The sequence below is a fragment of the Miscanthus floridulus genome, unplaced genomic scaffold, assembly GCF_019320115.1.
Source record: "Miscanthus floridulus cultivar M001 unplaced genomic scaffold, ASM1932011v1 fs_516_2_3, whole genome shotgun sequence".
Taxonomy (NCBI): domain Eukaryota; kingdom Viridiplantae; phylum Streptophyta; class Magnoliopsida; order Poales; family Poaceae; genus Miscanthus; species Miscanthus floridulus.
The window spans coordinates 23,726-49,977 of NW_027096864.1; the positions used below are offsets into that span (position 1 = coordinate 23,726).

General features: G+C 47.3%; 2 protein-coding genes across 2 annotated transcripts; both read left to right on the forward strand.

The window, feature by feature from the left end:
- Window positions 1-230: 230 nt before the first annotated feature.
- On the forward strand, window positions 231-8,569 carry LOC136532052 (mitochondrial intermembrane space import and assembly protein 40 homolog). The gene is made up of 4 exons (XM_066524681.1): window positions 231-370; window positions 1,117-1,151; window positions 1,268-1,393; window positions 8,039-8,569. The coding sequence occupies exons 1-4, from the start codon at window positions 247-249 to the stop codon at window positions 8,207-8,209; spliced, it is 456 nt and encodes a 151-aa protein (XP_066380778.1). The 5' UTR covers window positions 231-246; the 3' UTR covers window positions 8,210-8,569.
- Window positions 8,570-11,561: 2,992 nt separating this feature from the next.
- Window positions 11,562-15,315, forward strand: LOC136532046 (uncharacterized). Its single transcript, XM_066524672.1, has 6 exons — window positions 11,562-12,183; window positions 12,826-12,924; window positions 13,260-13,437; window positions 14,218-14,315; window positions 14,609-14,670; window positions 14,813-15,315. The coding sequence occupies exons 1-6, from the start codon at window positions 11,728-11,730 to the stop codon at window positions 14,925-14,927; spliced, it is 1,008 nt and encodes a 335-aa protein (XP_066380769.1). The 5' UTR covers window positions 11,562-11,727; the 3' UTR covers window positions 14,928-15,315.
- The last annotated feature ends 10,937 nt before the right edge of the window (window positions 15,316-26,252 follow it).

The window sequence follows — 26,252 nt, forward strand, 5'->3', positions numbered from 1 at the left end:
CCCACAGAGTTCCGTGGCCCAGTGAAGATCCTGGCCTTCCCGCGATCGGACGGCTGGGACGCGCCGGCACTAGTCGAACTCGGGTCGAAGTTTCCTTCCGCCGATGGTCGCTGCCTCGACTAGACCAGCGCTGCAATTCCAGGTTCCAGCCAACTCCGCCGCCCTGTCGTTCTCGCCTCTCCCTACCATTACCGGAAGAGACGAGGGTGGCCGCCGCCTTCTCCCGCTCCCGCTCTGCCTCTCTCCATGGGCCAGGTCGAGAGCCAGGCCACTCCTCCGGCGGAGGACCCTTCTCCACCCGCCGTGGAGCCGTCGCCGTCGCCGCCGTCTCCTGCCCCGCCTCCATCCTCCCTTGAGGCGCTTGCTGCAGGTATGTGTACATGTGAAGCCCCGAAGTGTGGTGTGCTCCACTTTACTCCGAACTAGTTGAGCTGCAGTTGCGCTGGGTCTTCCCGTTGCTTGGCATTGGTTGAAGGGTGAACCTCTTGAGCTGGCTATATTCGGATTTGAAGATTTTGTTTGTAGCTAGTAACCATAAATAAGATTCAGATGCGAAAGTAGGCCGATGAGATCGCTCATCTGACATTGATGACGCAGAACTTGTACTGACCTCGATATCTTAGGCTCTTACCGATACGGTAGTCTGTTGCTGAAATTGCGATAATTTTTTCTGTTAATTTCGTCTCAGTGATGTTCTATGTTAAATAAGCAGGGGCATGGTCCGTACTTATGGAGAGAAAGTGAACCTTAGGTTAGTCTGGTAGTAGATCAATGTCTGTCCAGAATGACTAGCACGACCAATCGAGCACATGTGTCTTTAAAAAGCTACTGCTTATACTTTGCCCATCACCATTCACCAAGGCTCAAGAGGTTTGACAAGCCAATCGATGCTGCTTTCTAAGTAAACTTAGCAACCGTACCTAACCTAGTTCAGGGGCTAATCTATTGGCTCAAGGGTCCTAGGGTCATAGTTCAGGGGCAAAACAGTAGGTCAGCGCAAAATTTTGCTGCAATCTCAAGTTCTCCATGCAGCTTGTAACATAAGTTTCTTTATTTGGGCGCTTTCTTAGTCGTGTGTTTTGACTGTTCTAATTTTGCATTTTATAAAATGTGCAGAGGCCATGTCGTTTGATGAGGATGACACTGAGGAGGTAAAACCCTTTCCTTTTCTTCTAGATAGATGTTTATACTTCAGTCACCTATTTGCTTCACTACATCTTGGTACTCCAACTGCCACGGTCAGTCAAATAACATTTTGCTTGTACAGTCAATCGATGTGAAGGTACAGAAAGCTCTGGACTGTCCATGTGTTGCTGATTTGAAAAATGGTCCTTGTGGAGGTCAATTCGTCGATGCATTTTCCTGCTTTCTCAGGAGCACAGAAGAAGAGAAGGTTGCATTTCTTTCTTTTTCTTTTTACTTTTCTGCAAGCAATTAACTTGATTTCAACTTATATGTGCTTAATGCAAGTTATGTTACATGTTTATGTGTTGGAGTATGAGAGTATGTGGATTAGGCCCATGAGGCCCATGTATGACCAATATACATTGCTACCCTCCTTCTAGGGTTAGTCTGATGAAATCACAACTCTAGCATGGTATAGAGCTAGGCTTTCCTCCTCCCCTTTCCCACCCAGCCGCCAGGCGCCGCCGGCCGATTTCTTGCCGCCGCCATGGCTGGCCGTCCTCCCCCTCCCTCCCCAACCTACTCCCAGGCTTTCCCCTCCCTTCCCTACCCGTCCTGGGCCCAGCGCGCGGGCGCAGGCCTCCTTCCCGCGGACGCGGAAGGCCCGGCCGCCGCCGCTGTCGCTGCGGGCGCGGGCGCGGGTGCCGGCGCGGCCGCGGGGCGCGGGCGCTGGGTGGCCCCGCCGCCGCTGCGGCGCAGGCGGGGGCCCGCTGCTGCGGGTGCCGGGTGCCGCAGGCGGGCCCAGCCGATGCGGCGCGAGGGAAGCAGGCGGCCCGCGCTGCGGGAAACCAGAGGGAGCAGGCGGCCCTGACGCCGCGGCCGCGGGCACGCAGCAGCCTGGCCGATGGCACACTGACGCGAGGGCGGGGCTTGGACAGCCTGGCCGCTGCGCCGACGCATGCTGCAGGGGCTGGGCGCAGGCAGCCCCGCACCTGCCGCTTGGGGGCGAGGGGGGAGGAGAACCTGGAGCCTTTTCTTCTTCCCCGCTCCTCCTCCTCTGCCGCCCTCTGCCCCTTCTCCAGACGGCAGGGGCCAGCTCCGCTCTCGCCGCTGCTCTCGTGGCTGCAACGGGCTGGCTGCTTGCTTGACAGCCAGGCCCGGGTTGCGGGCGGCCACTGCCCTCGCTTTGGAGCGAGAGCGTGACGCGGCTGATGCCTGGCCCGCCAGATCGCTGAGGCGGAGCAGCTCCTCGTCCTCCCTACATCCTACGACACCGCGGCCACCTCCTCAGGCTCGACGGGTCACCGCGCGTCTCACACCACGGTCATCTGGCACGACCCGGCCGACCCGCACGTCGCTCAGCTCCACTACCAGGCCGGGGGTGTCCAGAACATCCGACTCCTCGTCCCGGTCCGGGCGGGGGTGGGGGGGGGCGTGGCGGCCGCCGTCGCCGCGGAGGGGGACGTGGGGGCCGCGGAAGCCACCACACACGCCCTCTTACGCCCGCTGGAGGGACCTGGTTCTCCTCACCCTCCGCCGCTACGCCCTCGACGACCACGTCCTAGTCGACGCCTCGGTCGCAGTCCAGACCTCATCGTGGCTGCGCCTGGACAGTGTCGTCCTCTCCTGGATCATCGGGACGATCTCCCTGGACCTCCACGACCTCGTCCGCAACTCTGCTGACGCTCGCCGGGCCTGGCTTGCGCTCGAGGGCCAGTTTCTGGGCAATGCCGAAGCCCGGGCCCTACGTCTCGATGCGAGCTTCCGCACCTTCGTCCAGGGTGACCTCTCCGTTGGCGACTTCTGCCGGCGCATGAAGAGCATGGCGGACTCCCTCGGCGACCTTGGCTGGCCCGTGGAGGACCGCATCCTGGTCCTCAATGTCCTCCGCGGGCTCAGTGACCGCTACGCCCACCTCCGGACGTGGATCACCCGGCAGAGGCCCTTTCCCTCCTTCCTGCAGGTCCGTGACGACCTTGTCATGGAGGAGCTCACTCAGGGCGTCCAGCCAGGGTCCACCTCCACGCCAGGGTCCTCGTCTTCCTCGACTGCCCTGGCCGCTACTCCTCCGGCGCGTTCCCTCGCTCCACCGCCGTCGTCGCTTCTTGGTTCTCCTCCTCCCGGGCCGGGCGGGGGTGGGGGGGGGGCGTGGCGGCCGCCGTCGCCGCGGAGGGGGACGTGGGGGCCGCGGAAGCCACCACACACCGGTGCAGTCGCCCTCCGGAGCCCCTACGCCCGCGACCCCACGGGGTGCACCCTGGCCCTCCTTCCACAACCCGTGGTCGGGGCGCATCTACATGTGGCCCTTCCCGGCTCCAGGCGGAGAGCCTCGCCCACCAGCAGCCTTGCTCACTGGAGCTCCTCCAGGGTTTCACTCCCCGTCTGCGTGGGCTCCACTTCCCGGCGCATCTTCGTGGGTGCCACCTCCCGACATCTTGCCCGGGCCTGTCGGTTGGAACCCGGCGGCCTTGGCCAGATCCTTCAGCACCATGGCCCTGACACCGCCTGCTGGTACCGACTGGATTGCCGATTCGGGTGCCACTTACCACACTACTCCAGACCCTGGTATACTCTCTTCTTTTCACCCTCCTTCTTCCTCTCATCCTTCGTCCATCATGGTCGCGAATGGTTCGTGTATTCCAGTTACGTCCGTGGGTGCCGCCGGCACTCATGGTTCCTTTCGTCTTCCTGACATTCTTGTTGCACCCTCTATGGTTCACAACCTTCTTTCTATTCGTCGTTTTACAGCTGACAATTCTTGTTCTGTTGAATTTGACTCTTCTGGTCTTACTGTGAAGGATTTGGCTTCCCGGCGTCCTCTTCTCCGATGTGACAGCGCGGGACCCCTTTACACCCTTCGGTTTCCGGCGTCTGCTTCCTCCTCGTCGCCGTCCACTTTGTCAGCTGCCTTCGCCGCCACTCCTTCCACCACTTGGCACCGTCGGCTTGGCCATCCTGGACGTGATGCTCTGACGCAGCTTAGTCGCAGTTCCGACATTGGTTGTACTCGGGCTCACGATGAGCACTTGTGTCATGCGTGCCAGCTGGGCCGTCATGTTCGTCTCCCCTTTTGTTCTTCTTCTTCACATGCTACGCATGTGTTTGATCTTGTACACTGCGACCTATGGACATCTCCTGTCATCAGCATTTCTGGGTATAAATACTATCTTGTGGTGGTTGACGATTTCTCGCATTATTCGTGGACTTTCCCTTTGCGTGCGAAGTCGGATACTTTCCCCACTCTTCTCCACTTTTTCGCCTGGGTGTCTACTCAGTTCGGCCTCACCATCAAGGCCGTCCAGTGTGACAATGGCCGTGAGTTCGATAACGGCACCTCCCGTGCCTTCTTCCTCTCTCACGGTGTCCAGCTGCGCATGTCTTGCCCGTATACCTCCTCCCAGAACGGCAAGGCCGAGCGCATGATTCGCACCACGAACGACACCATGCGCACCCTTCTGCTCCAGGCGTCGCTTCCTGCTCGCTTCTGGGCAGAGAGTCTGCACACCTCCACCTATCTCCTTAACCGCCTTCCTTCCGCTGCCTGCCCGGCTCCCACACCGCACCACGCTCTCTTCGGTACCCCTCCTCGGTATGACCACCTTCGTGTCTTCGGGTGTGCGTGTTACCCTAACACCACTGCCACCGCTCCCCACAAGCTGGCTCCCCGTTCCGCTCTGTGTGTCTTCCTTGGGTACTCCCCGGATCACAAGGGGTACCGGTGCTTTGACCTCACCTCCCGTCGGGTCATCATCTCTCGCCATGTGGTGTTTGATGAGTCTGTCTTTCCCTTCTCCACCACCACCACCCCATCTCCCACCCCCGATCCGGACCCCTTCTATTTGTTTCCCACTGACACGGTGGTCCAGCCACTTTTACCGCTGTCTCCTGCAGGTACTGCTTCCCCGTGCCCCTCGCCGGGCCCGTGCCCCCGCTCGCCACCCACCAGTGACGCCCCTGGCCCTGCGCCCTGCCCGGGTCCGGAGGCGTCGCCCTCCGGAGCTGCTCCTGCCCCTACGTCCGCAGCGGGTACGGAGACGCCGCCTGTCGCACCTCCTGCGCGTTTCGCCCAGCCGGTGCACGTCTACCGGCGCCGTGTGCCGGCGGCACCGCTGCCTCCGGCATCACCGGGGTCCCCTTCTCCACTGGTGACGCCTACACCACCGGTGGCCCCTTCTCCGCCGGCGACCCCTACACCGCCGCCGCCGCCTCAGGCTGCCCGTGTCGTGTCACCGGTGTACCACCCGCAACTCCTTCACCGACACCCGCGGCATGTTCACCCTATGGTGACGCGACACGCGGCTGGAACCCTGCGGCCCCGGGCTCTCGCGACGATGCCCGACGCCTCGCAGATCTCTCCTGTACCCTCTTCCGTTCGCGACGCCTTGTCGGACCCTCATTGGCGCCGCGCGATGGAAGAGGAGTATGCGGCTCTCCTCGCCAACCAGACATGGGATCTGGTGCCCCGTCCACCCGGATCCAACGTTGTCACCGGGAAGTGGATCTGGACGCACAAGCGGCGGGCTGATGGTTCCCTTGAGAGGTACAAGGCTCGCTGGGTTCTCCGGGGTTTCACTCAGCGCCCTGGAGTCGATTATGATGAGACTTTCAGCCCCGTGGTGAAGCCGGCCACTGTACGCACAGTGCTCTCACTGGCTCTCAGTCGCTCTTGGCCCGTGCATCAGCTGGACGTCAAAAATGCCTTTCTCCACGGGACTCTCACCGAGACGGTCTACTGCAGCCAGCCAGCGGGGTTTGTTGACTCTTCTCGTCCGGACATGGTCTGCCGGCTCAACAAGTCTCTCTACGGGCTCAAGCAGGCCCCCCGGGCGTGGTATTCTCGGTTTGCTGCTTTCTTGCTGACACTGGGGTTTGTGGAGGCCAAGTCAGATACGTCCCTGTTTATCTATCACCATGGAGCTGAGACTGCCTATCTGCTGCTCTACGTTGATGATATTGTCCTCACAGCCTCCAGTCCGTCCTTACTCAGCCGTGTCATCGCCTCTCTTCACCAGGAGTTTGCTATGAAGGATCTTGGTGTGCTCCACCACTTCCTCGGGGTCACTGTTGAGCCTCGCCCCACCGGCCTTCTCCTTCACCAGCGGCAGTACACTCTTGATATCCTGGAGCGTGCTGGGATGACTAACTGCAAGCCCTGCTCTACTCCAGTTGACACACAGGGCAAGCTGTCAGAGGCCGTGGGAACCGCCGTGGCAGACCCCACTGCTTACCGGAGTCTTGCAGGTGCCCTTCAGTACCTCACCTTCACCAGGCCAGACATCACCTATGCCGTACAGCAGATATGCCTTCACATGCATGATCCCCGAGAGCCTCACCTCACTGCGCTCAAGCGCCTCCTCCGCTACCTCCGCGGCACTGTCAACCACGGCTTACTCCTTCAGCGGTCTTCCTCCACCGAGCTCGTTGTCTACACTGACGCCGACTGGGCCGGGTGTCCGGACACTCGGCGCTCTACCTCAGGCTACGCTGTCTTTCTGGGCGGCAACCTGGTGTCCTGGTCGTCCAAGCGCCAACCGGTGGTCTCCCGATCCAGTGCCGAGGCGGAATACCGAGCTGTCGCTAACGGCGTGGCTGAGGCCTCCTGGCTCCGACAGCTCCTTGCCGAGCTCCACAGCCCTCTCTCCCGGAGCACGCTGGTCTACTGCGACAACGTCAGTGCGGTGTACCTCTCCACCAACCCTGTGCAGCACCAACGGACCAAGCATGTGGAGATCGACCTACACTTTGTCCGTGATCGGGTTGCTATCGGCGATGTTCGGGTCCTCCACGTCCCGACCACCTCCCAGTTTGCCGACATCTTCACCAAGGGCCTCCCGTCATCGACCTTCACCGAGTTTCGCTCCAGCCTCAACATCATTGGTGGCTAGTTGCGTCTGTGGGGGGGGATCGTGTGATCGTGTGTGCTTCTTTTCATGACCAGTCTGTAACTCCGCTGCGCCGGTAGTTCAGACTGCGGGGGGGTGTTGGAGTATGAGAGTATGTGGATTAGGCCCATGAGGCCCATGTATGACCAATATACATTGCTACCCTCCTTCTAGGGTTAGTCTGATGAAATCACAACTCTAGCATTATGCATATTAATAATTGTGGCATGATGTTATTTACCAAACTCAACTCAGGATCGTAGCATGTGTGGCCCCGTATGGCACGGCTCCAGTTCTGAGAAATTCATATTTGGATGTGGAGCTGTGGCCTGTGGATTACACCTTATTAGTTGTTTGGTTGAGCTGGTTTCTTTGCATTCTAGGTAAAAAAGAGTCTCGACTTTCTTGATTTTAGTGTAGGAAATCCAGATCCGAGGTGGAGTCTGGAGCTGTTCCAATATGAAATTTGTTGGCCATAAACTGGAAAGGTGTTGCTAGATGACCTAATCGAGCTTAAGAAATTCGAGGTATTGCTAGATGGCCATAAACTGGAAAGGTGTTGCTAGATCACCTGATCGAGCTTAAGAAAATTCTTTGTCCTACGTGGACTTCCTTATGATTCAATAGATATAAAACTAATGGTATCATTGCCAATTTAACTTAGACAAGACAGCAATGCTAATGTAAGCCATTGCAAGGTAATTCTATTGGTCAAAAGCACTTGTTGTCTTGTGGATATCTATGTACTTTTACATCACTAAATTTCATGTGTATGTTTGTTCTTCATATCTGGAAAACTTTTAAAATATTGAAGTGCTAACTTGACTGAGCTTAGTTTTTTTTTTCCTTCAAAATTTCTGGCTGTTTGCATGTTGCCACCTTGTCTCACAAAACTTTAGATCCTTCATAAAATTCAGTATCATGCACAACTTATTGTTGGACCATATACCACAATTAACTTTTTGATCCATGTCTTTTTCTTGTATAGATGAATTAACTAGCACCAAATTTTGCTGTCTGTGCCTTTCCAGGGATCAGATTGCGTGAAACCCTTCATCGCACTGCAGGACTGCATCAAAGCAAATCCAGAGGCATTCTCTAAGGAGATTCTAGAGGAAGAGGAGAATGATGAGGAGGCAGAAAAGTCCAACCTGAAAGTCAGAGCTCCATCATGGTCCAGAGAATCCAAGCCTAAGGTTTGAGATTGCTTGGTATTAACTGATACGGAGTGATATTCATCCAGTCTGCAGACGCACCTTATTCAAGTATAAGTTCGCCAGTAGTAGATTGATTCCAGAGAGCAAGGAGGCATCATAAATTGATTGGCCGAAATACCCATATTTTGTGTGGTAGAAATGCCTCACGGTATTCACTTTTTGAGAATGCACACGTCATTTCAAGTATCAATCGAGAACGGACGAACATGTAATTGGATTCCTAGATACAGCCATACAGGGCAAGTTTGATCACCGCTGTATTATTATAATAATATGAAATATACATAGGATTATCATAATCTAGATTATGAATTATAATAATTAGTGTTTGGATTCCTAGATTATTGTGGTGGATTATTCTTGGTTCAAGTGATAAATACACATAATTACCAAAAAGTAGGTTCAAGGGGGATAATAGGATTATTGTTATATAGTGTATTAGTTGTAATATAATCCACCTCACAATCTAGCCTGTTTAGATCATGACTAGTTTAATTTAGCTTATTATTATAATCACAGTGGATCTAAAGGGGTTTGTAGTATATGCAATAGTAGATTTCTGAACGAAACAATTTCCGTGATGGTAGGTCATGTGTTAAGCTTGTATTAGGGGGTGTTTGGATTCTAACTTGATTATAGTAATAATCAGATAAAGTAACTCAAATTACGGATTGGATTATAATATTCAAATCATCAAATTATTGCAATATATCCTATAATCTATCTCAAACTTGGTTTTTGGAGATTATGCATTTGTGCTTCAATGTAGGGCTTCGGCTCCTCGTAAGGAGCCCTGTCAAATGTTCTAAAAAAAGGAGCCTTGCCAAATGGGCATCTAAAAAAATAGTTCCTTGCAAGGAGCCTAGAGGAGACGGAGCAGTTTTTTTTTTTATAGAGGAGCTAGAGAGAGAAAAAACAGTGGCTTCTCCTGGCTACTCGTAAACCTAATACAAATTATTATAGCATTGCCACTGGAACCATTTTTTGCCAAATATTTTTCAATAGGGCTCTAACCTCACCAGGAAAGCTTCTCCACCAGAGCTGGATCCCTTTTAGAAGGAGCCAGAGACCTACTAAAAAGGTCATAATAGTAATCCACCTCTATAATCCAGGTATCTAATGGTCTAGATTCTTATAGTCCATACTCCAAATCATACAATCATATCCATAATTCAGATTACTATAATCCAATTGGGAATCAAACAAGCCCTAATGCAGTTGTGAACATTGTGTTTCTAGTTGCTGGCTGTTGCTGTATTTATGTGCTTTACTGCAGTATCAATGGTTTCTTCGTTAAGGAGTCGATATGCAGATTTATATAGGGCCTGATTGGAGTGGTTGATTTGTTGCATTAGCATGTATTCAGACTTGTACAACACAGTTTTATTTGTGTTTGGTTGCCCCCAGAGGCATGTAGGTTTGTATTGTACTCAAAGCAATATAACATTAGCCAGTACACTAGATTTGGTCATATTAGATAACGTAGATGCGTACTCCTCACCTTCCCACTTCATCTATGCTAGCGCATGGCGGTGATTACATTCAACATAATACAAGCATACTCCTCACCTTCCCACTTCATCTATGCTAGCGCATGGCGGTGATTACATTCAACATAATACAAGCAACCAAACAAAATCGTACAAAAGGATAAATTTTGGGTGTAAACCCCTCATTCGGTGCAATCATGAAAATCTCATTAAACCACATACTTATAAGTTTTTTTTTTAATGAGGCACATCTATAGATGTGCATTATATCAAAAGTTGAGATACAAAATTATTTTCTAAAAATTCATATGAAAATAACACATTTCATGTGTATATATACTATAAGACAAAATCATAGAAATTTTGTCCTCTAATGCATATGCACATGAATTTTATTTTTTTTCATATGAACTTTTCTAGCTAGGCAGGACAATGAGACATTTTATTTGTGTAGAACAATTAAACATCACGACATTACATATGTTTATGCTAATTTAGATTGCACTATATAAAGTCTAATGCAAACAACCAATCACATATGTAGACATTACAAGCTGTTAGAGCATTTTCAAAAGACTCTTTATATCTTTTCTAATTTACAGGAATAGAGAATTCATGAAAAAATATCCTTTCACAGCCTCTTTAATTGAAACTCCAAATATATGCATCCTCTATTTTGTATTTCTTGCTAGCCAAAGATAAAGAGCGAGGATAGCTCTCTAGAGCACGCAAAGTAAAGAAAAGTTGTTGGAGGATACAAAGATAAATTATTTAAATAATAATTTAAATAACATTTTAGGAGTATAAATTTAAAAGACTCTTTGATATGTTTTTATGTCTTTCTTTTTTTTCCTTTCAAATGGAAAGGGTATAGCGGCATAGCACAGCGAAAAAGTCTACATAACCCCCAACTATTCAGGGTGGACTACTTCATCTCCCAAAACTATAAAACCAAATTTTCTACCCCCTGAACTTTTCAAAATCGGTCAAATAACCCCCTAAGCGGTTTTGGACGGTTGCTTTGCTACAGTGACAGTAGTTTTGTCCTTTTCTTTTTTATTTATTTCCGCTGAATATTTGAAAAATCATAGTAAATTATAGAAAAATCATAAAATAGAAAATTCAATTTTGTTGGACTCTATATGAGTAGATCTACACAGTGAACATATAATATGATATGTTTTAGTACAAAATTTTTGTTGTATCTTTAGATCTATGTTTTCTATAATTAGTTAGAATAATTCATAGCTGCAGCTTCTATGGTTCAATTATAGTGATTTTTTTTATGGTGGGCTAATTATTGTATGCTTGAACTGTAGTAAAAATTTCATACTCATTGGATCATGTATAACTTAGTTATAGATTTATTTAAGTTTATGCCTGTTAAATCTATGCTTTATCTATAGTTAAGTTATACATGATCCAATAAGTATGAAACTTTTATTATAATTCAAGCATATAATAATTAGTTCACCATAAAATTTCACCACAATTGGACCATAGAAGCTACAACTATGAATTATTCAATTTAATTACAGAAAAGCATAAATCTGAAGTTATAACAAAAACTCTGTACTAAAGAATATTATATTATATGTTTACTGTGTAGATCTACTCATGTGGAGTCTAACAAAATTAAAATTTCTATTTTATGATTTTTCTGTGATTTACTATGATTTTTCAAAGATTCAGTGAAAATAATAATAAAAAAAAAGACAAAATCACCGTTCAAAACCGTTCGGGGGTTATTTGACTGGTTTTGAAAAGCTCAGGGAGTAGAAAATTCGATTTTATAGTTTGAGGTGAAGTAGTTCGCCTGAACAGTCAGGGGTTACATAGATTTTTTTCCTAGCATGGCAGACTGTTAAAAAAAACAGCTGTTCCTTACTGGGCCGCTTGGCCCATATTCCCTGCTCGTTCAGTCGTCCTCTTCCTCTGAACCTTTCCCGTTCCGGTGAACTTCTTCCACCTGAACCGCGTACCACGATAAGCCCTAATCCCAGCGCCACCTCCATGGCGACCACCTCTTTCTTCCATCCGCTCGCCGCCCCGATGGCCAGCGGTGGCGTTCGCCTCCGTCGCTGCCCGTTCAGCCTAACCACCCCCGCCCGTACAGCGCCCCGACGACCGGCGTCGCTTCTCGTCGTCCGCGCCAAGCGCGCCGGCAGCCGGGCCCCTGCTGCCGCTGCCTCGCATCAGCCCGCGAATCCCAGCGCGGTCCCGAAGCGGGACGTGGAGGAAGAGGTGGAGGAGGTCGAGGAGGAGATGCCGTGGATCCAGGACAAGGCGCTGGACCTCGTGGAGTTCACCGGCACCGTCACACAGGCCATCCCGGGGCCCCGCGTCGGCTCTAGCCCTGTTCCGTGGCTTCTCGCGGTTCCGCTCGCCTACGTCGGGGTCTCCTTTGTTCTCGCGATCGTCCGCACCGTGCGCAGGTTCACCTCCCCGCGCACTAAGAAGAAGCGAAGGGTAAATGTTGGCATCATGAAAAATTTGCTGTGGTTCCATGAGCGGAATCTCATCGCGTATTCGCGTTCTGCGGTATTTGAATACATTGTAGTTTCCCGTCGTAACTGTATTAGCCCTGCGAATTACTAGATATATTTTGGAACATACGTTTGCAGGGTCTAACTCCACTGGATTTGCTGTTTAGAGGGGTTTGCTTTGTCAGGGCGATGGGAAATGATAAATGATAAATTACACCCCTTCCTTCAGTAGCTAATTTGTGTTTGCAAATTTATCTATCTGTGTATACTGCATTACTGTATAGCATCTTGGAATCATGCTAAATAAACCATTTTACAGCCTTTCTTAAATTAAACTAAAATAGCCTGCAATTTCAGTTTTACAACATTTTATAAATTTGCTCCTCTATAGATCATCAACTAAATACCTTTTTTAACATGTAGAGGTGCTAAAGCAAATTTGAGCTTGGTTTTTTTGTTGATTGCAAGCCTGATGTTTTTCAAAAATGGATTGCAAGCTTGATGTTATCCTAAGTTTGCCAAAAAAAATTAACTTTGCATGCCATTTTTTTCGCAAACGGATTGCAATCTAGAACTATTTGGTGCCTAGGTTTTGTTGTAATAATAAAGAAGTCTTCCTCTGCAGGTGGGTAAGAATATATTCTTGTTGAAGTCACTAGATGATCTGTTTCAGAAGGGCAGGGAGGCAATAGATTATCCTGCTCTTCAGGACCTAATGCAAAAGGTGTGTTGCCTATTCATCCATTGATTTTATTTTTTTATTTTTTTTATTCGAGAAACTGATTTAGGGAAATGATATTGAACTAATGGCAGGTTGGATATACTTGCTTATTTACTCTAGTGTTGGTTCTGCTCAAATCAAAATTTTACTAGCTATCAGTAGAGTTAGCGAGTTGATGATATTGCTAAGTGGTGCCGAAACCTATTAAAAATCGTGCTGCATAGGCCAGAACAATAATGTTCCTTGCAAACTGGTGTTTCATTACACTGAATTGTCTTGCTACTGGAAATTCTTTCCATTGCAAATAACAGATTCATAAATACTTTATGTGTGTTCAGACAGGATTTGATATGGATGATGTAGTAAGGAAGTACATCCGTTACACATTGAATGAAAAACAGTTCAATCCTGATGTGGTCATGGATCTCATACATCTTAGGAAGGCATCAATGCTGGAAGATGCGGAAGTTGCTGAAATTTTAAATGAAATTTCAAGACGAATTGTCCGGGAAAAAGGTATAACTAGTGTTGCTTATTCAAATACTAGAGTGAGCACAAGATATTTCCAGAATCTCAGGCTCTGGCTGCTTACTTTTGCAAATCAACTATTTATGCTACTTGTATCAAAGTCAAGCCTTTGAATAAATAATTTCAAGTTCTACTATTCCCTTTGTTCAAAGTCTGTCCAGATAGATAGAAGGAAAAGTCAGATGAAAGGCATGGAGTGTAAACCACGTACTACCGAGGGCAGAAAGTGAAATGTTATTTTTCTTGCTCCCCTTCAGCTGAAGCTTGTGGGCCTTCATGTGGAACCTTCTTTGTGAAACTTTGTAATGCCAACCATTTTTCATCTTCCATTCCATTTAGTCAACAAATTTTTAGATTGGACCCTCATTTTGTTGTTAGAATATGTGCATAGCTGTTCTCCATATTATTATCAACTAACATTCTTCGTTATGCATTGATGGAAAATTGATAACATTTGTCATTATCGGATGCAATGTTCTGATTTCAAGTCCTGCAAAGCGTATCCAAAGAATCAATAGAAAGTGCATGGTTGTTGGGGGTGACCATAAGACACCTCTGATGCATGTTATTTCTATACAAATTTGTAATTATTTCCTATCCTCTGCCAACCGGTCCCCGTCAGACCCACTCTCTGTTATGGGATGTACCATACAGTAATTGTGATGTGAGACAAGTGGTGGCCTCTAAATTGTAGTTTTATTTCTTTCCTATTATTTTGAATTTAATCTCGCACTTACTTCAGATATATTTGTATTTAAAATATTGCAGGGCCAGTAGTTATGGACCTATCTGGTTTTACAGAACAAGGTTTTAAGCGGAAGCTTGCTGTACAAGCACTTTTTGGAAAAATCCTATACTTATCAGAAGTAAGCTGTTTATCCTCCATTTTATTACTGATTTTGTGATTACAGATCTGTTGACCTTAAGCCCAGATCTTGATCCTGTACTTTTAAATGAACTGCTTGGACTGTAGCCAAAAACAGAAAAGGTTTGATGGTTCACTTCTGTGGAAGTCATTAATGAGTGCTTGGTTTGATGAACCATCTTATTCTGATTGGGTTAGGTCGTCTTATTCTATGGTTTGTTACTGATTAGCCTGGATAAAAGTTACCATTATGAATCAGATCTTAACGGAAATTGTTTGTGAATCTCTATCCAGCTTCCGGAGTTCCATTCACAGGACAGCTCACTTGTAGTCAAAGAAATCTTTGGAGTTACAGAGTATGTCTATATTCTACTATCAGCCTGTTCGTTTCGGGAATCCTTGTTTTCTTTGAACCTCAACTGTTTTTTTTGTCCTGTCCATTTTATCATGAAGATTTTTGCCCCGTGTTGTCATTGTTTTCTGTTTTCTTGTGAGCAGTGAGGATGCAGACAGCCTGCGGATTCACACCCTCTCAGCAACAGGTGATATCGAATCTATACAGAAGATGGTTGACGATCTAGACATAGAACAAGGTCCCTCATCATCGTCTTGAGTTATGGTGATGGAATAATGCTAAACATCTTATCTGATAGTGTTGCAATTTTAGCTTGAAGTGAGTTTCTCCAATCTTTTCGTTTAGTTTTTCAGCTGTTGAAGTAGGGTTAAACCTATGAGCACAGGATACTTCAGCTGGAGTCTAGAGATTTTGTAAATTGTCTCTCGATTAGGCCAGTAACGTCTGGCAGTGTCAGACCTGCCCATAACTTGAGTAAACGAGAATATTATTATAGTAGAAAAGCGCATGGGCAGCAGTGAGTTTATAGAATGCGGGAATAATATTTATGTCTACTCTGTTTTTTCATGATTCATTTAACGATGTACTTATACAAAATACGTTTGTGTGAAATTCTCTACTAATTAAAGGATGAAGATTCATCATTTGTGCTCGTGGGTCGTGGCATTCCAAGGTATGTATAGCCACCGTGTTGTCGTTTGCTGATGTTATGGTTAAAACGATTCTTGTTTCACTATGCTCATAGGGCCTGTTTGAGTCCGTCCGGTTTCCAGACCTGTTGGGAAAATCTACCCAATTGTGTAGAACTATATGTGCACGTATTGATTGTCCAATCTGTATCGGCCAATCTAGAGTTTGAAGGAGGTGAGAAAGAATAAAGAGTAGGAAAATATAAAAATCGATAGGGATTTCTGATGTAAAATTGACTTCTATATTGTAAGAGTAAGTTTTTGAAACCTGTTGGAGGAACCAACAAAAATGCTTTTAGCTTTTTTTTAGTCACTTCAAAAACTTATTGATATACCAATTGTTTTTGGAACTATTGGAGATGCTCCGAGTTGCCTGTGAGCTGCGAGGCTGTGATCCAAATAAGCCCGTGCATCACCAAAAGTCCTATCCTACCTCCTATAATTCAAAAGTCGTATCCTACCTCCTATAATAATTAAGCTGTCACTTGAGATGCTCTGAACTTGAGTGCATTTCGTAGTCTAAATTTTCTCTTCAAACTCTAAAACTAGACAAACTGGTTCCTTCGATTCTTAAAATTGTTTAAACTATTTTTTTATTTTAGCTACAAGTGGTTTTAAGGTTGTTTTGTCATTTTTAAAATTTAAAAAATGCCTGATAAGTTTTTTAAACCACAAAAAAATCTCTATGCTTAAAATTCTGGGGAAAAAAAAATCTAGAAATAGATTGGGACTCGATAGATCCAAATCAAATAGATAGCTCATGAAAATATAACTAAAATCTTGAAGAAATTAGTTTTAGAATCTAAAAAATAAGAAAATATTCGTAAAAATTAGAAAAAAAAATTGAAAAACATTCTAACCAATGTCTAACTATGTTTTAAAATCTTTCCACAGTAAAACAAATGAGATACAACTACAATGAATGCATTCAACATTAATGTATGTTGTATCCATGTTGGTTCTATCTCATATTTTTGTTATGTGGGGGTTTTCAAAACACGTTTGAATATTGATTAGAATGTTTTAGTAATTTCCAATAATTTCTTGGATACTTAACTAGAGCTAACTCTAATTTCTAGAAGCTTCTAGATATGACTTCAGGATTACTATATACTTAATTTAGGTTCTCGTGTCCCAATCAATCTATAGGATTTTTCTTGAACATTTATAAGTTTAGAGATATCTTTTGTTGTCTAACAACCTTATTAAATGTATACTAGGATTTTTTAATTAAAAATGACAAAATCATCTTGTTAGTCACTTCTAACCGGAGCATGGAGTTAACGGTTTTGAAAGTCTGAAGGATCTATCAGAACTGCTCCCGTGCGCTTCTTATAGAAAATAATACAAATCTTAGAGCACGCTCCACTTAATTAATTAATTATTAATTTTCATCTAGATCCCGTATGGGCCAGGCCCTAGCCCTACTCCCACCCGATGCGGTTTGGATCCTCAGATATATCATGCCATGCCTGCCTCTGAGAATTTTTATTTTATTTTTAACACTTTTTATAAACTAATTTTAAATCTAACACTGTTTTCCCCAAAACTAACACTTTTGTCCGCGCCTATTTCCCTGGCACGGCGAAACGCCTGTGCCGCGACATGCATGGTGGCGCGGCGAGAGGGATGACGTGGCGACGACCGGGGCGCTGACCGGTGACGTGGCAGGGTCTGCCGCACCACCGATCTTGGTGCGGCACTAACGCGCCATAGCCCACGGCGCGACACTGACGCGCCAAGGCCCACTGGCGCGGCAGGGACCTGGACGCAGACAAAAGCCGACCTGACCAGCCTCAATTACAAATTGAACGGGAGCTGAACAACTACAAGTGCCGCGACGCATTGAAACAAATATGAAGCAAATAAATGGAGTTCGTGCGCAAGTTGATAAGTTGCCACACAACATTTTCATTGGTTCGACATAAGTTCGACATAACCAACTAAGTCTGCAAGTTTCGGACGACAATATTCGTTCGACATAAGTTCGACATAACCAACTAAGTCCCAGGAGTGTAAGGATCCCTTGGACGCCTCTGTCTCTTTGGATTTGTAGGCAATACATTAGGAGTGTAGCCAACGTCGGTGTGGTCGCGTTGCCGGTGCGTATGGCTCGTACCCTGCAAGTATATGATATGCACGATTACTTATAATCTTTATGATCGTTAGTTCATAGAGCATATGTATTTAAAGAAACTACCTTTGTTACTACCTGTGAGGCTCCTTAGGTACCAAGCGGGGCACCACCTAGCTGAGATATGCCGATCTTGTCCTGCTGCCAAGGGTCCCACTGGTGGTGCTGTATGCGGAAGCCCGGGGGGTTGTCGTCGTCGTCATCATCGTCGTCCTCAGTTTGTAGGGTCCTTCCCAACGCTATAATATGATGGTGTATGCACAGCGGAAGCGGCACCTGTCACCGGCTGAGAAGAGCCGGCTGATGTCCTCAAAGAGCCAGAAGACGTGCCACCCGACCGTGCCGGGTAATCGGGTTCCACCCAAGGAGTGTCCATGCAGCTCAACTTCTGAGCTAGCTTCCTACAGCTCCGCTTCACCTTCTGCATAAATAGACGTTAAAGTTAGTGCATTTCCCAAACGCATATACACTAAAGAAACATTTTCAGAACGTACAAGTTTATGTTTACCTCCATAAAAGTCTCGAGAACGCCTGGCCCCTGCCCTCTAGACTCGTGAAGCCGAAACACTGCTTCTTTGGATAGCCTTGATAATTGTGTCGCCTGGGTACAGAAACACTGGTTGGACAGTTTTAGTACACGTACTTAATACCAAATGGATAACAAATTATACCATTCGAGTATCTTACCACGTATCTTTGAAGTGGGGCTCTCTGTAGTTGTGTGTCGTCCCTAGTGGCAACGTCATACACATCTTCGATCACATCTCCCTCGTCATCCTCATCAATCGTCCTCCTAAGTGTACGGGGCTTGATATGTGTCCTCGTAGACCTAGTGAAGCCACCGCAAGTACTCATCGAAGGTGTACTGGTCGTGTGGGGGACCCGCATCGACCGGCTACCGATCCCTGGTCTGCCACAACTAGATGTACGCGTTGTATGTCATGCGCCAATCCTTGGTCTTATACCTCTTTCCTGCGGTTATATCTGCAACAAAACAATTGTTAGTTGTACCATACACACATCTGAATTGTAGCTTTGTTATTAATCGATAACGCACTCGTGCAATTCTTGGTTGGTGGAGTAAAGCGATGGTGGGTAGTCTGTCATTCTTTCAAACTGCCTGCAAACCCTGATGGGCAAGTGAATCTCGACCGCGTGAAAGAAAATAAGAGGGACGTTGCAGCGATACTCGTCTGACTCATCCCTAGTGACAGGACTCAGATAGTCCTAGAGCTCCGGAGCATCTCAAGAACACCAATGCACCTGAATATTTTGTAATTGAGTTAGGTTGTGATATAGTGTACATCGAACAAGACACATGTATGATAGTAAAGAGAGCGTAACCTGGTGCTGTGTCAGGATGTCGAGATAGTCCGTGTACTCCCTGTACTTGCGCCTCGTATTTCCTCTAACTAACTCTGCTTGCGTCCAGATATACAGAGCTGTAGGGAGTGTATCCTACCCGTTCCAATGCTGTATTGAACACGATAATGAATTAGCCATTAATAATTTCATCATATGTAACTGCCTTGAAGAATATAGTGAACCAAAGTACTTACAGGGAAACCAGTAACAAGGGGCCTCCAAAGAGTCATCGTGCCTAACACCAAATCTGGAGTAGGTAGGAGCAACCCCAAGGTTCGCATACCCTAAGGTGTGACGGCAGGCAAGGGGTAGCCATCGATACGTCTATGCCAGGACTACGATGTCCTAGCTGTACGCTGCTATATTATCCCACGGCTGGCGTAGTATGTCAAGAAAGATCTAGCTGATGGTGTTGCTCGAGGCGTCTAGGAATAGAAAAGCACCAAGGAAGTGCCAGAGCCACACTCTAGCGAGCCTATCGATTTGAGCCTCATCAGCCTATGGATCCAAGTAATCAACGCAGCTCTGTGATCCACGACGATGAAATACCGGAACTTTTTCTGAAATTCACCAAAAAAATGAGACCCGATGGCTATAGGAAATCAATGCAAGTATTAAATAGGCTTGAATTGCTCACATATTTTTCTTGGAAACCTCATCGTCCGGTGGAAGAAAGCTAGTGAACTGAGCTACCAGCTCCCTCTAGTTATTGTTGTCAACTATAGCCTGTCACTGAAGTCCCTCCAACCGAAGGCCAAAGATAGACTTCACGTCCTGCATGGTCAAGGTCATCTCGCCGCAAAGGTAGGTGGAACGTGTGGATCTCAGGCCTCTACCTGTTATAAGAATAGAACGACTGTTAGTTACCTCAAATTTGTTATAAGAATGTTTACGTACAATGAAGACAGTCACACATGTCTACCGCTGCAGTAAGTAGTGCTGGGTTAAGGGGTGGAAGACCGTAGTTGATAATACGGACAAGCTCGAGGAAGCCGGCACACCGTATGTACTGATGCGTAACGCTCGTCCCACTGGTGCGCTCTAGTGTGCGTGCGGGGCCTCAAAGAAGGTAAGGGCACCTCTGCGTCAGTGTCAGTCAAGAAGTGTGCTCGGTGCGGGTCGTCGTACTCCACCTCAAGAAGAGGAGTATAACTGGTGCTGCTGTGGGAGGGGCCATTCTGTTACAAATTGGTAAACAAATGGTTAGAGTATTAAAATTAATAATATTCAAATTAACATTATGTAGCATTGTAAAATTTGAACTACTTGTTATACAATATAAACACAATATGAAAGCACATGTATATATTCAAAGTAACATTAATAGACATATTAAACAACTTCACTAGAAAAATAAGCAACTTCTATGTATAGCTGTTCAGACATACGACAACTAGAAGATGCCATAACTGTATTTGCTATATAGCTTTTCTTTCTTTTTCATTGCACTGTTGATTTAGAGTATATAATTTACACAATCTATAATTAGGGAGATGCCATAACTGTATTTGCTATATAGCTTTTCTTTCTTTCCTCTCATGATAGCCCGTTTCCATCTACCAGAAGCGACGACCTTTCCCCACTCGCTCCCCATATTTAAGCATTTACGCCCAACTTGAAAAAGACAAATTAAAGCCACGGCTTTGCGCTAGCGAGTACGCTAAAAGCTTCTTTGCGAACTTTAGAATGAAAACGAATATGGATAATACGGGAAGCTATTCACAGCACCGCACTAATGAGTATGCTAGAGGTCCCGTTACTAACTGCTATACGAAAAACAGATGAATGTATCTATCGACGGGTGAACGTATCTATGGACAATTTAGGAAAACAAAACCATAGTTTCGTGCCGCTGAGTATACTAAAAGCTTCTTTGCTAACTTTAAAATAAAAATAGATACAGATAATATAGAAAAATAACCTATAGCCCCACGATAATAATATATATACTAGAAGCTTCTTTGTCAACTCTAAAATGAAAGGTGATGAATATATTTTACAAAAGAAATTTAATGAAACATACACGTATAATTTATTGCACACGAGATTGTTGATATCCCCAATAAATATCTATATGAATTTTACAAAAGCTAGCTGAATTTTACAAATACCTATGTGCGTGGCCGGAGGGCGCGGCAGGCGGCCAGAGGGTGGCTCGCCGACGTTCGTGGCGCGGCGGCGGGTAGGCAGACAGAGGGAGGGCGGCTCGCGGGTGATATTTACCTGGGACTGCCGCGCCGTGAGGGATGGCGCGGCACTGCCTCGTCAAGATCGATGGCGCGGGAGAACTTGCCATGTTACCGGTCAGTGTCCCGGTCGTCGCCACGTTACCACCCTGCATGACGCGGCACAGTTGTTTCGCCACGCCAGAGAAATAGGCGCAACCAAAAGCGTTAGTTTTGGAGAGAAAAAAAACACCCTGTCACCTGCAAACCTGACAGTTTGTGGGCTTGGCTGCATTAGAATCGATCCGCGAATAGCAGATAAGCTTTGCTGGAAGCCCAAAAGGTTTGGTCCAAATTGGGCCTGCTTAACTATTTTGAATGACCTGGATGCGCAAGGCTCCCGTTCGCACGGCCCAAGAGGGGTCTTGGTCCCGGCGTCTATCGGTTGGATCCGTGGGGCACAACACTGGATCCCTGAAACTGAAAGGAGAGCGTCCTTCCGAATTGCCTCCGTCTAATTCCTGTGTCCTTCTCGGTGGCTGTATTGCTCCTCCTCAAGAACCAAGAATCAACAGGGCTACATCACGAGCGACAACGATGGACAGGCTAACAAAAGGGCGGCTCACAGCTGACAAATGCCCACTGACGATAATACACGAGGAAGAGCCCAAGAAACGACTTTTCATATGCGCCATAGTTCAGTATGGAGGGTCGAGTTCAATATCTGTCAAACTACTTTTTGTATCCATGCCCTTCAAGTCGAACATATCTAAATCGGTAATTGTTTCCTCAATTTATTTCAAAATTTCTTCATCCACACAGTTGCGCCGTCTCATCTTCTTTTTTTCCAAGGGGAAAATGACTGTGACAAGTTCACCTAACGATCAAGGGTCTGACGGTACGTTTGGATTCTAGCCAAATCGTATCTCACCTTGCCAGGCAAGGAAAATCAAATGTGGTTTTAGGTTTGAATGTTTGGCAAACGTTCTCATTTTTTTTGTCCTGGTAAGATTTTTTCTTGCTATCTGAAGCTAGCCGATTTGGCTTTCCCACCCTACAAGGCTAGCCTCGCCCGACAAGGTGAGGCAAAGCTAATAAAGGAACCAAACTAACCCTAAATCTCATTAGTTGCAACCTAGTAATATTAACTAATAGATTGTCAAAAACATTTTTTTCCTTTCCACCCACCTCTATTCTCACATTTCTCCTAATCTATACCTAATATCAAAGGGCAAAACGATTCTTACCTTTGTTTTTTTCAACTTTTCAAAGTGCCCTTGTGCCTTTGGGTCTTGTATGTGACTCAGACTCTAGAACAACTCGCGATCACGATGATACAAGTCCGAAGGTATGTTTGCTAAGAACATCTCCAAGAGTATTCTATTTCCTTTCTCAATCTTGGTTTTTAACAAGATTGGAAAAAACTCCTCTCCAACAACTCCTAATCATTACTCCTGAAATTTACGCACTTGGGAAATCCTCTCCCGTCGCGCGTAACTTTACGCGTAATCGAGGTCGCGCGGATACTGCTTGCTTTCCCGTGCGTATCGGTGCGGTGGAAGGTTTTGTGAAAGAATAAGGAGTAGGAAAATGTTTCTGATGCAAATGTACGAGAGAGAAATAATCGGCGTGTTCGCTGCTTGGTTTCTAGGCTGGTTTGGGCTGGCTGGTGCTGGTTTGTTGTGAGAGGAAAACACTGTTGGCTGGTTGAATAAGTCTGGCTGAAACCAACAAGCGAACATGGTGAATATATATAAGTGGTTACGATAATTTAGAAATAGTATATGATTCATGATGTAAAATTATATTCTATATTTTAGGAGTGGATTATTAAAAACTCTTGGAGATGACCTTATTTTTCCTCCCAATATCTTTTTGGGAGTTGCAACATATGAAAGAGATGCTCTAATAGTATATGAAAGAGAACTATATAAAGAAAACCAAGCAATGATGTATTTACCTAAGTATTAACAGATTGTTACTAATTAAATTCTTCTTGTTTTCGATAGAGAAAACAGATTGTTTGCAAACTAGCCCCTTGAACGAAGAGCATGCCCCAAGTGCATGCAAATTTAAATATACGGCTCTCACCTAGCTTGCCTACTCTTTCATCAAGGATACAAGAAACAAAAAATCCTAGCTTGCCTACCATGTATATGACATAAAAATTACGTCACACCTTTCGCAATATATAAACAGTTTAATTACGTCACACTGTCAAATATCGATTTGTAACAGGAAATATTTTAGACCGTCAGTAATTTTCCAACAGCATGCAGCCAAGCCGTAACTCTCATGTCATGTGTCCGTGGCACCCCTTGCGCAGGACGAAGACGCCTCAAGGACGCTGCCATCTCCTTGAGGTTGAGGCCAGCAGCGGGCGGCGTCACCTCGTTGTCGAAGCTTTCACACCGGCCAGCAGGCCAGCGCGAGGCGGCCAGCGTGGTGTTAGGATGCACAGCCCGAGCCCGCTCATCCTATCATACCCGCCGTGCATCCTGGCCAGTCTTTCTCAAAACCCTAGCCACGCCCACACGGCGGTGGTGAAGTGTCTTACGGATGCACTCCTACCTGTTGGGAAAAAAAATCGTTCCACCAACGCCGCACAGCCTGGGCTAGACATATGCCCAGTTCACTTGCTTGATAAACCATGGCTAAAAATATTGTTGGCTAATTTGTTGTGAGAAAAAAAATAATGTTCGTTGGCTGAAAAAGTACGACTTATAAACCCAGCGAACGGCGATACATCAGGTCCACGGCGGCGCGCCAAATTCCATCACGCCATCTGTTCGGCCAGTGCACACACGCCTCGGGCACGCGCGCGCCAGCACTTCTCGCACGTCGCGGCCACAGGTCGGCGGCATGTACTGCCGATGGGAGAAGGACGGAGCGGTCCATGGCATGGCAGCCGCCCTAGGGCGCACGAGCGCGCTTGCGGACGGACGGACGGCGTCCCGCCACGGCGGCACCGGCCCGCACGCGCGCTTGCAATGAATGCGCGATGCCACGTCGCGGCGCCCCCAGACCGCCGCGCGGCTACGTGGCCCTTGGCGCGCCGGCAAACCCGGCGCCACGACAGCTACGGCGGGCGGGCGGGCGCCCTGCTTTTGGGCGGTAACGACCCGCTGGCCAGCCACGGCGCTGCCCTGCCGCCGAGGGAACGACGGCGAGCCGCGCCGCTCTCACACGTAGTACCGCGTCTCTGCGTCGGGACCAACCTGGGCTAGCGGACAAACCGTGGCTTTTTGCTGATATTTTTACAGATCCGGCGGGGCTCTCAGCTCTGCTGGCACTCTCTGCCGCCCTCAGCATGGTCCTCCATCCGACCGAAAGCTCGGTTTGGGTTTTTGACTGCTCACTGCTGGCGTAGGGAGGAAGGTAGCTAGCCCTGCTACGCGGCGCGCTGTGGTTCCTCCGGCGGCGGCCGTCTTGGAAGCTTTGCGCGTGTTCAGTTGCTATTCCAAATTCCTAAAAAATGCTACAGTACTCATCACATCGAATCTTGCGATACGTGTATGGAGCATTAAATGTAGATGAAAAAAAAAACTAATTGCACAGTTTGGTTGGAAATTACAAGACGAACGTTTTGAGCCTAATTAGTCCATGATTGAACACTAATTGCCAAATAAAAACGAAAATGCTACAGTAACCCAAATTTCCAAATTCACCTAACTAAACACGTGTTTTGACCGCTTATTTGACCTCCACGTTGTTCTCACTGAAATTTCTAGAATCTTCACGAGATGCCGTGCGTGATAGTGATACCTGGGCGCGGCATTACGACAGTGAAATTCCATTGGTCCTTGGACAAACTTGTGGCACTCGACGACGCCCGTCGTCATTGGTTGGATTGAATGTACTGCCGGTATCGGCCATCGAGTGAGGTTTTGCCGAGATCGAAAGATTGCACGATGCTCGTTTGCCATGCTCAACATCACGGCAAGTCTCGGTTCGTCGTCGTCTCTTCAACCTTCATTGTTTCCCAGGGTGGCCGGCCGGGGAGGCTGAGCTGCTGCCACGAAGACCGATCGATCGATGAGGTACTCCAGTTCGTTTAGGAGTTCTCAAACTCGGTTTACTGCTGAAAACGAGAGCTGATCCAGAGAAGGACAAGGACCCCGAATTAAACAGACCGACCTACCAGTGACCACGACGATCACGTTACTCTTTGACGAGCAGCTACCCCTACTGTACAAGCAGCTGGCGTGGCCGTCCTGGCATCCACATCTGCGCCGAGATATTTCGCGGCCGGTGCGGTGGCCCTATCACCGCTCGCCACTTGGGGCCATGGGTGTAGCTTGCAAGTCAACATACGGCCCCGGCGGCCCCGCCGTTCCGTCGGCGACACTTGTCCGGCCAGAACCGCGCACTGCTCCGCATTGTTTATGAGGCGTCTCACATGACACGAAAGCGCACACCACCGGGCACCGCCGGAAACTCCATCGCTGGGATCACGCCACCTGTCGACTGCAGTTCGTGAGCAGGCAAGCCTCTCGCGGAGGCAATTGCAATGCAGCTGTTCATACCTGAAGCACTGTTGGGTCGCAATTATTGGGCAGTGGAAATTCTAGGCCCGCGCTGTTGCTTTTTGGAAGCTATGGACTATGGTGCCGTGCTGACGCTCGACGAACAGAGCGAGCGGAAAAAAGTACTCCGGAGCTGATGAAGCGACTAACCGCAAGAGGAAAGGATGCGATGCACCATGCACCAACCACAATCTTTGTTCGCCTTTTTGTCGATCTTGCATCCATCTCCAGCGAAAAAACCATGAAAAAGAGCTCTTGCACCACGCGCGGATCTGTCCTCTTTTGTTTTCTTTTTCTCTGGGCGCTTTTAGCGTGGGTTTTTGGCAAGCGACTTGAGGATTGAGGTCGATCTGTTGGCCGTAGCTAGATGCTGTAGTGCTTTTGTAGGCGACATTGTTACGTATGTTGCTAGCACTGCTCACTGGCCTCTCAATCTCAGCCAAAACTTCAGCGTAATGCACAGAGCAGATAAAGCTTTACCGGGCCTTAACCATTTCTGGTATGTATGTATGTATGTTATGCCTGCGCAACAATACAGGGTGACATGCACAGCAAGCTAATGTACGTGTCCAACACCTTGTGAGAAATGTGCGTACAGCCTTGCCTTGCTCCCTTTGTTGGTCATGTACTACGTGCTTACTCTCGTCGAGATCCCGGCCCGTAGCCTAAACTTTGTTTTGAAGCTAAGGGTGCGTGCAGGCGAT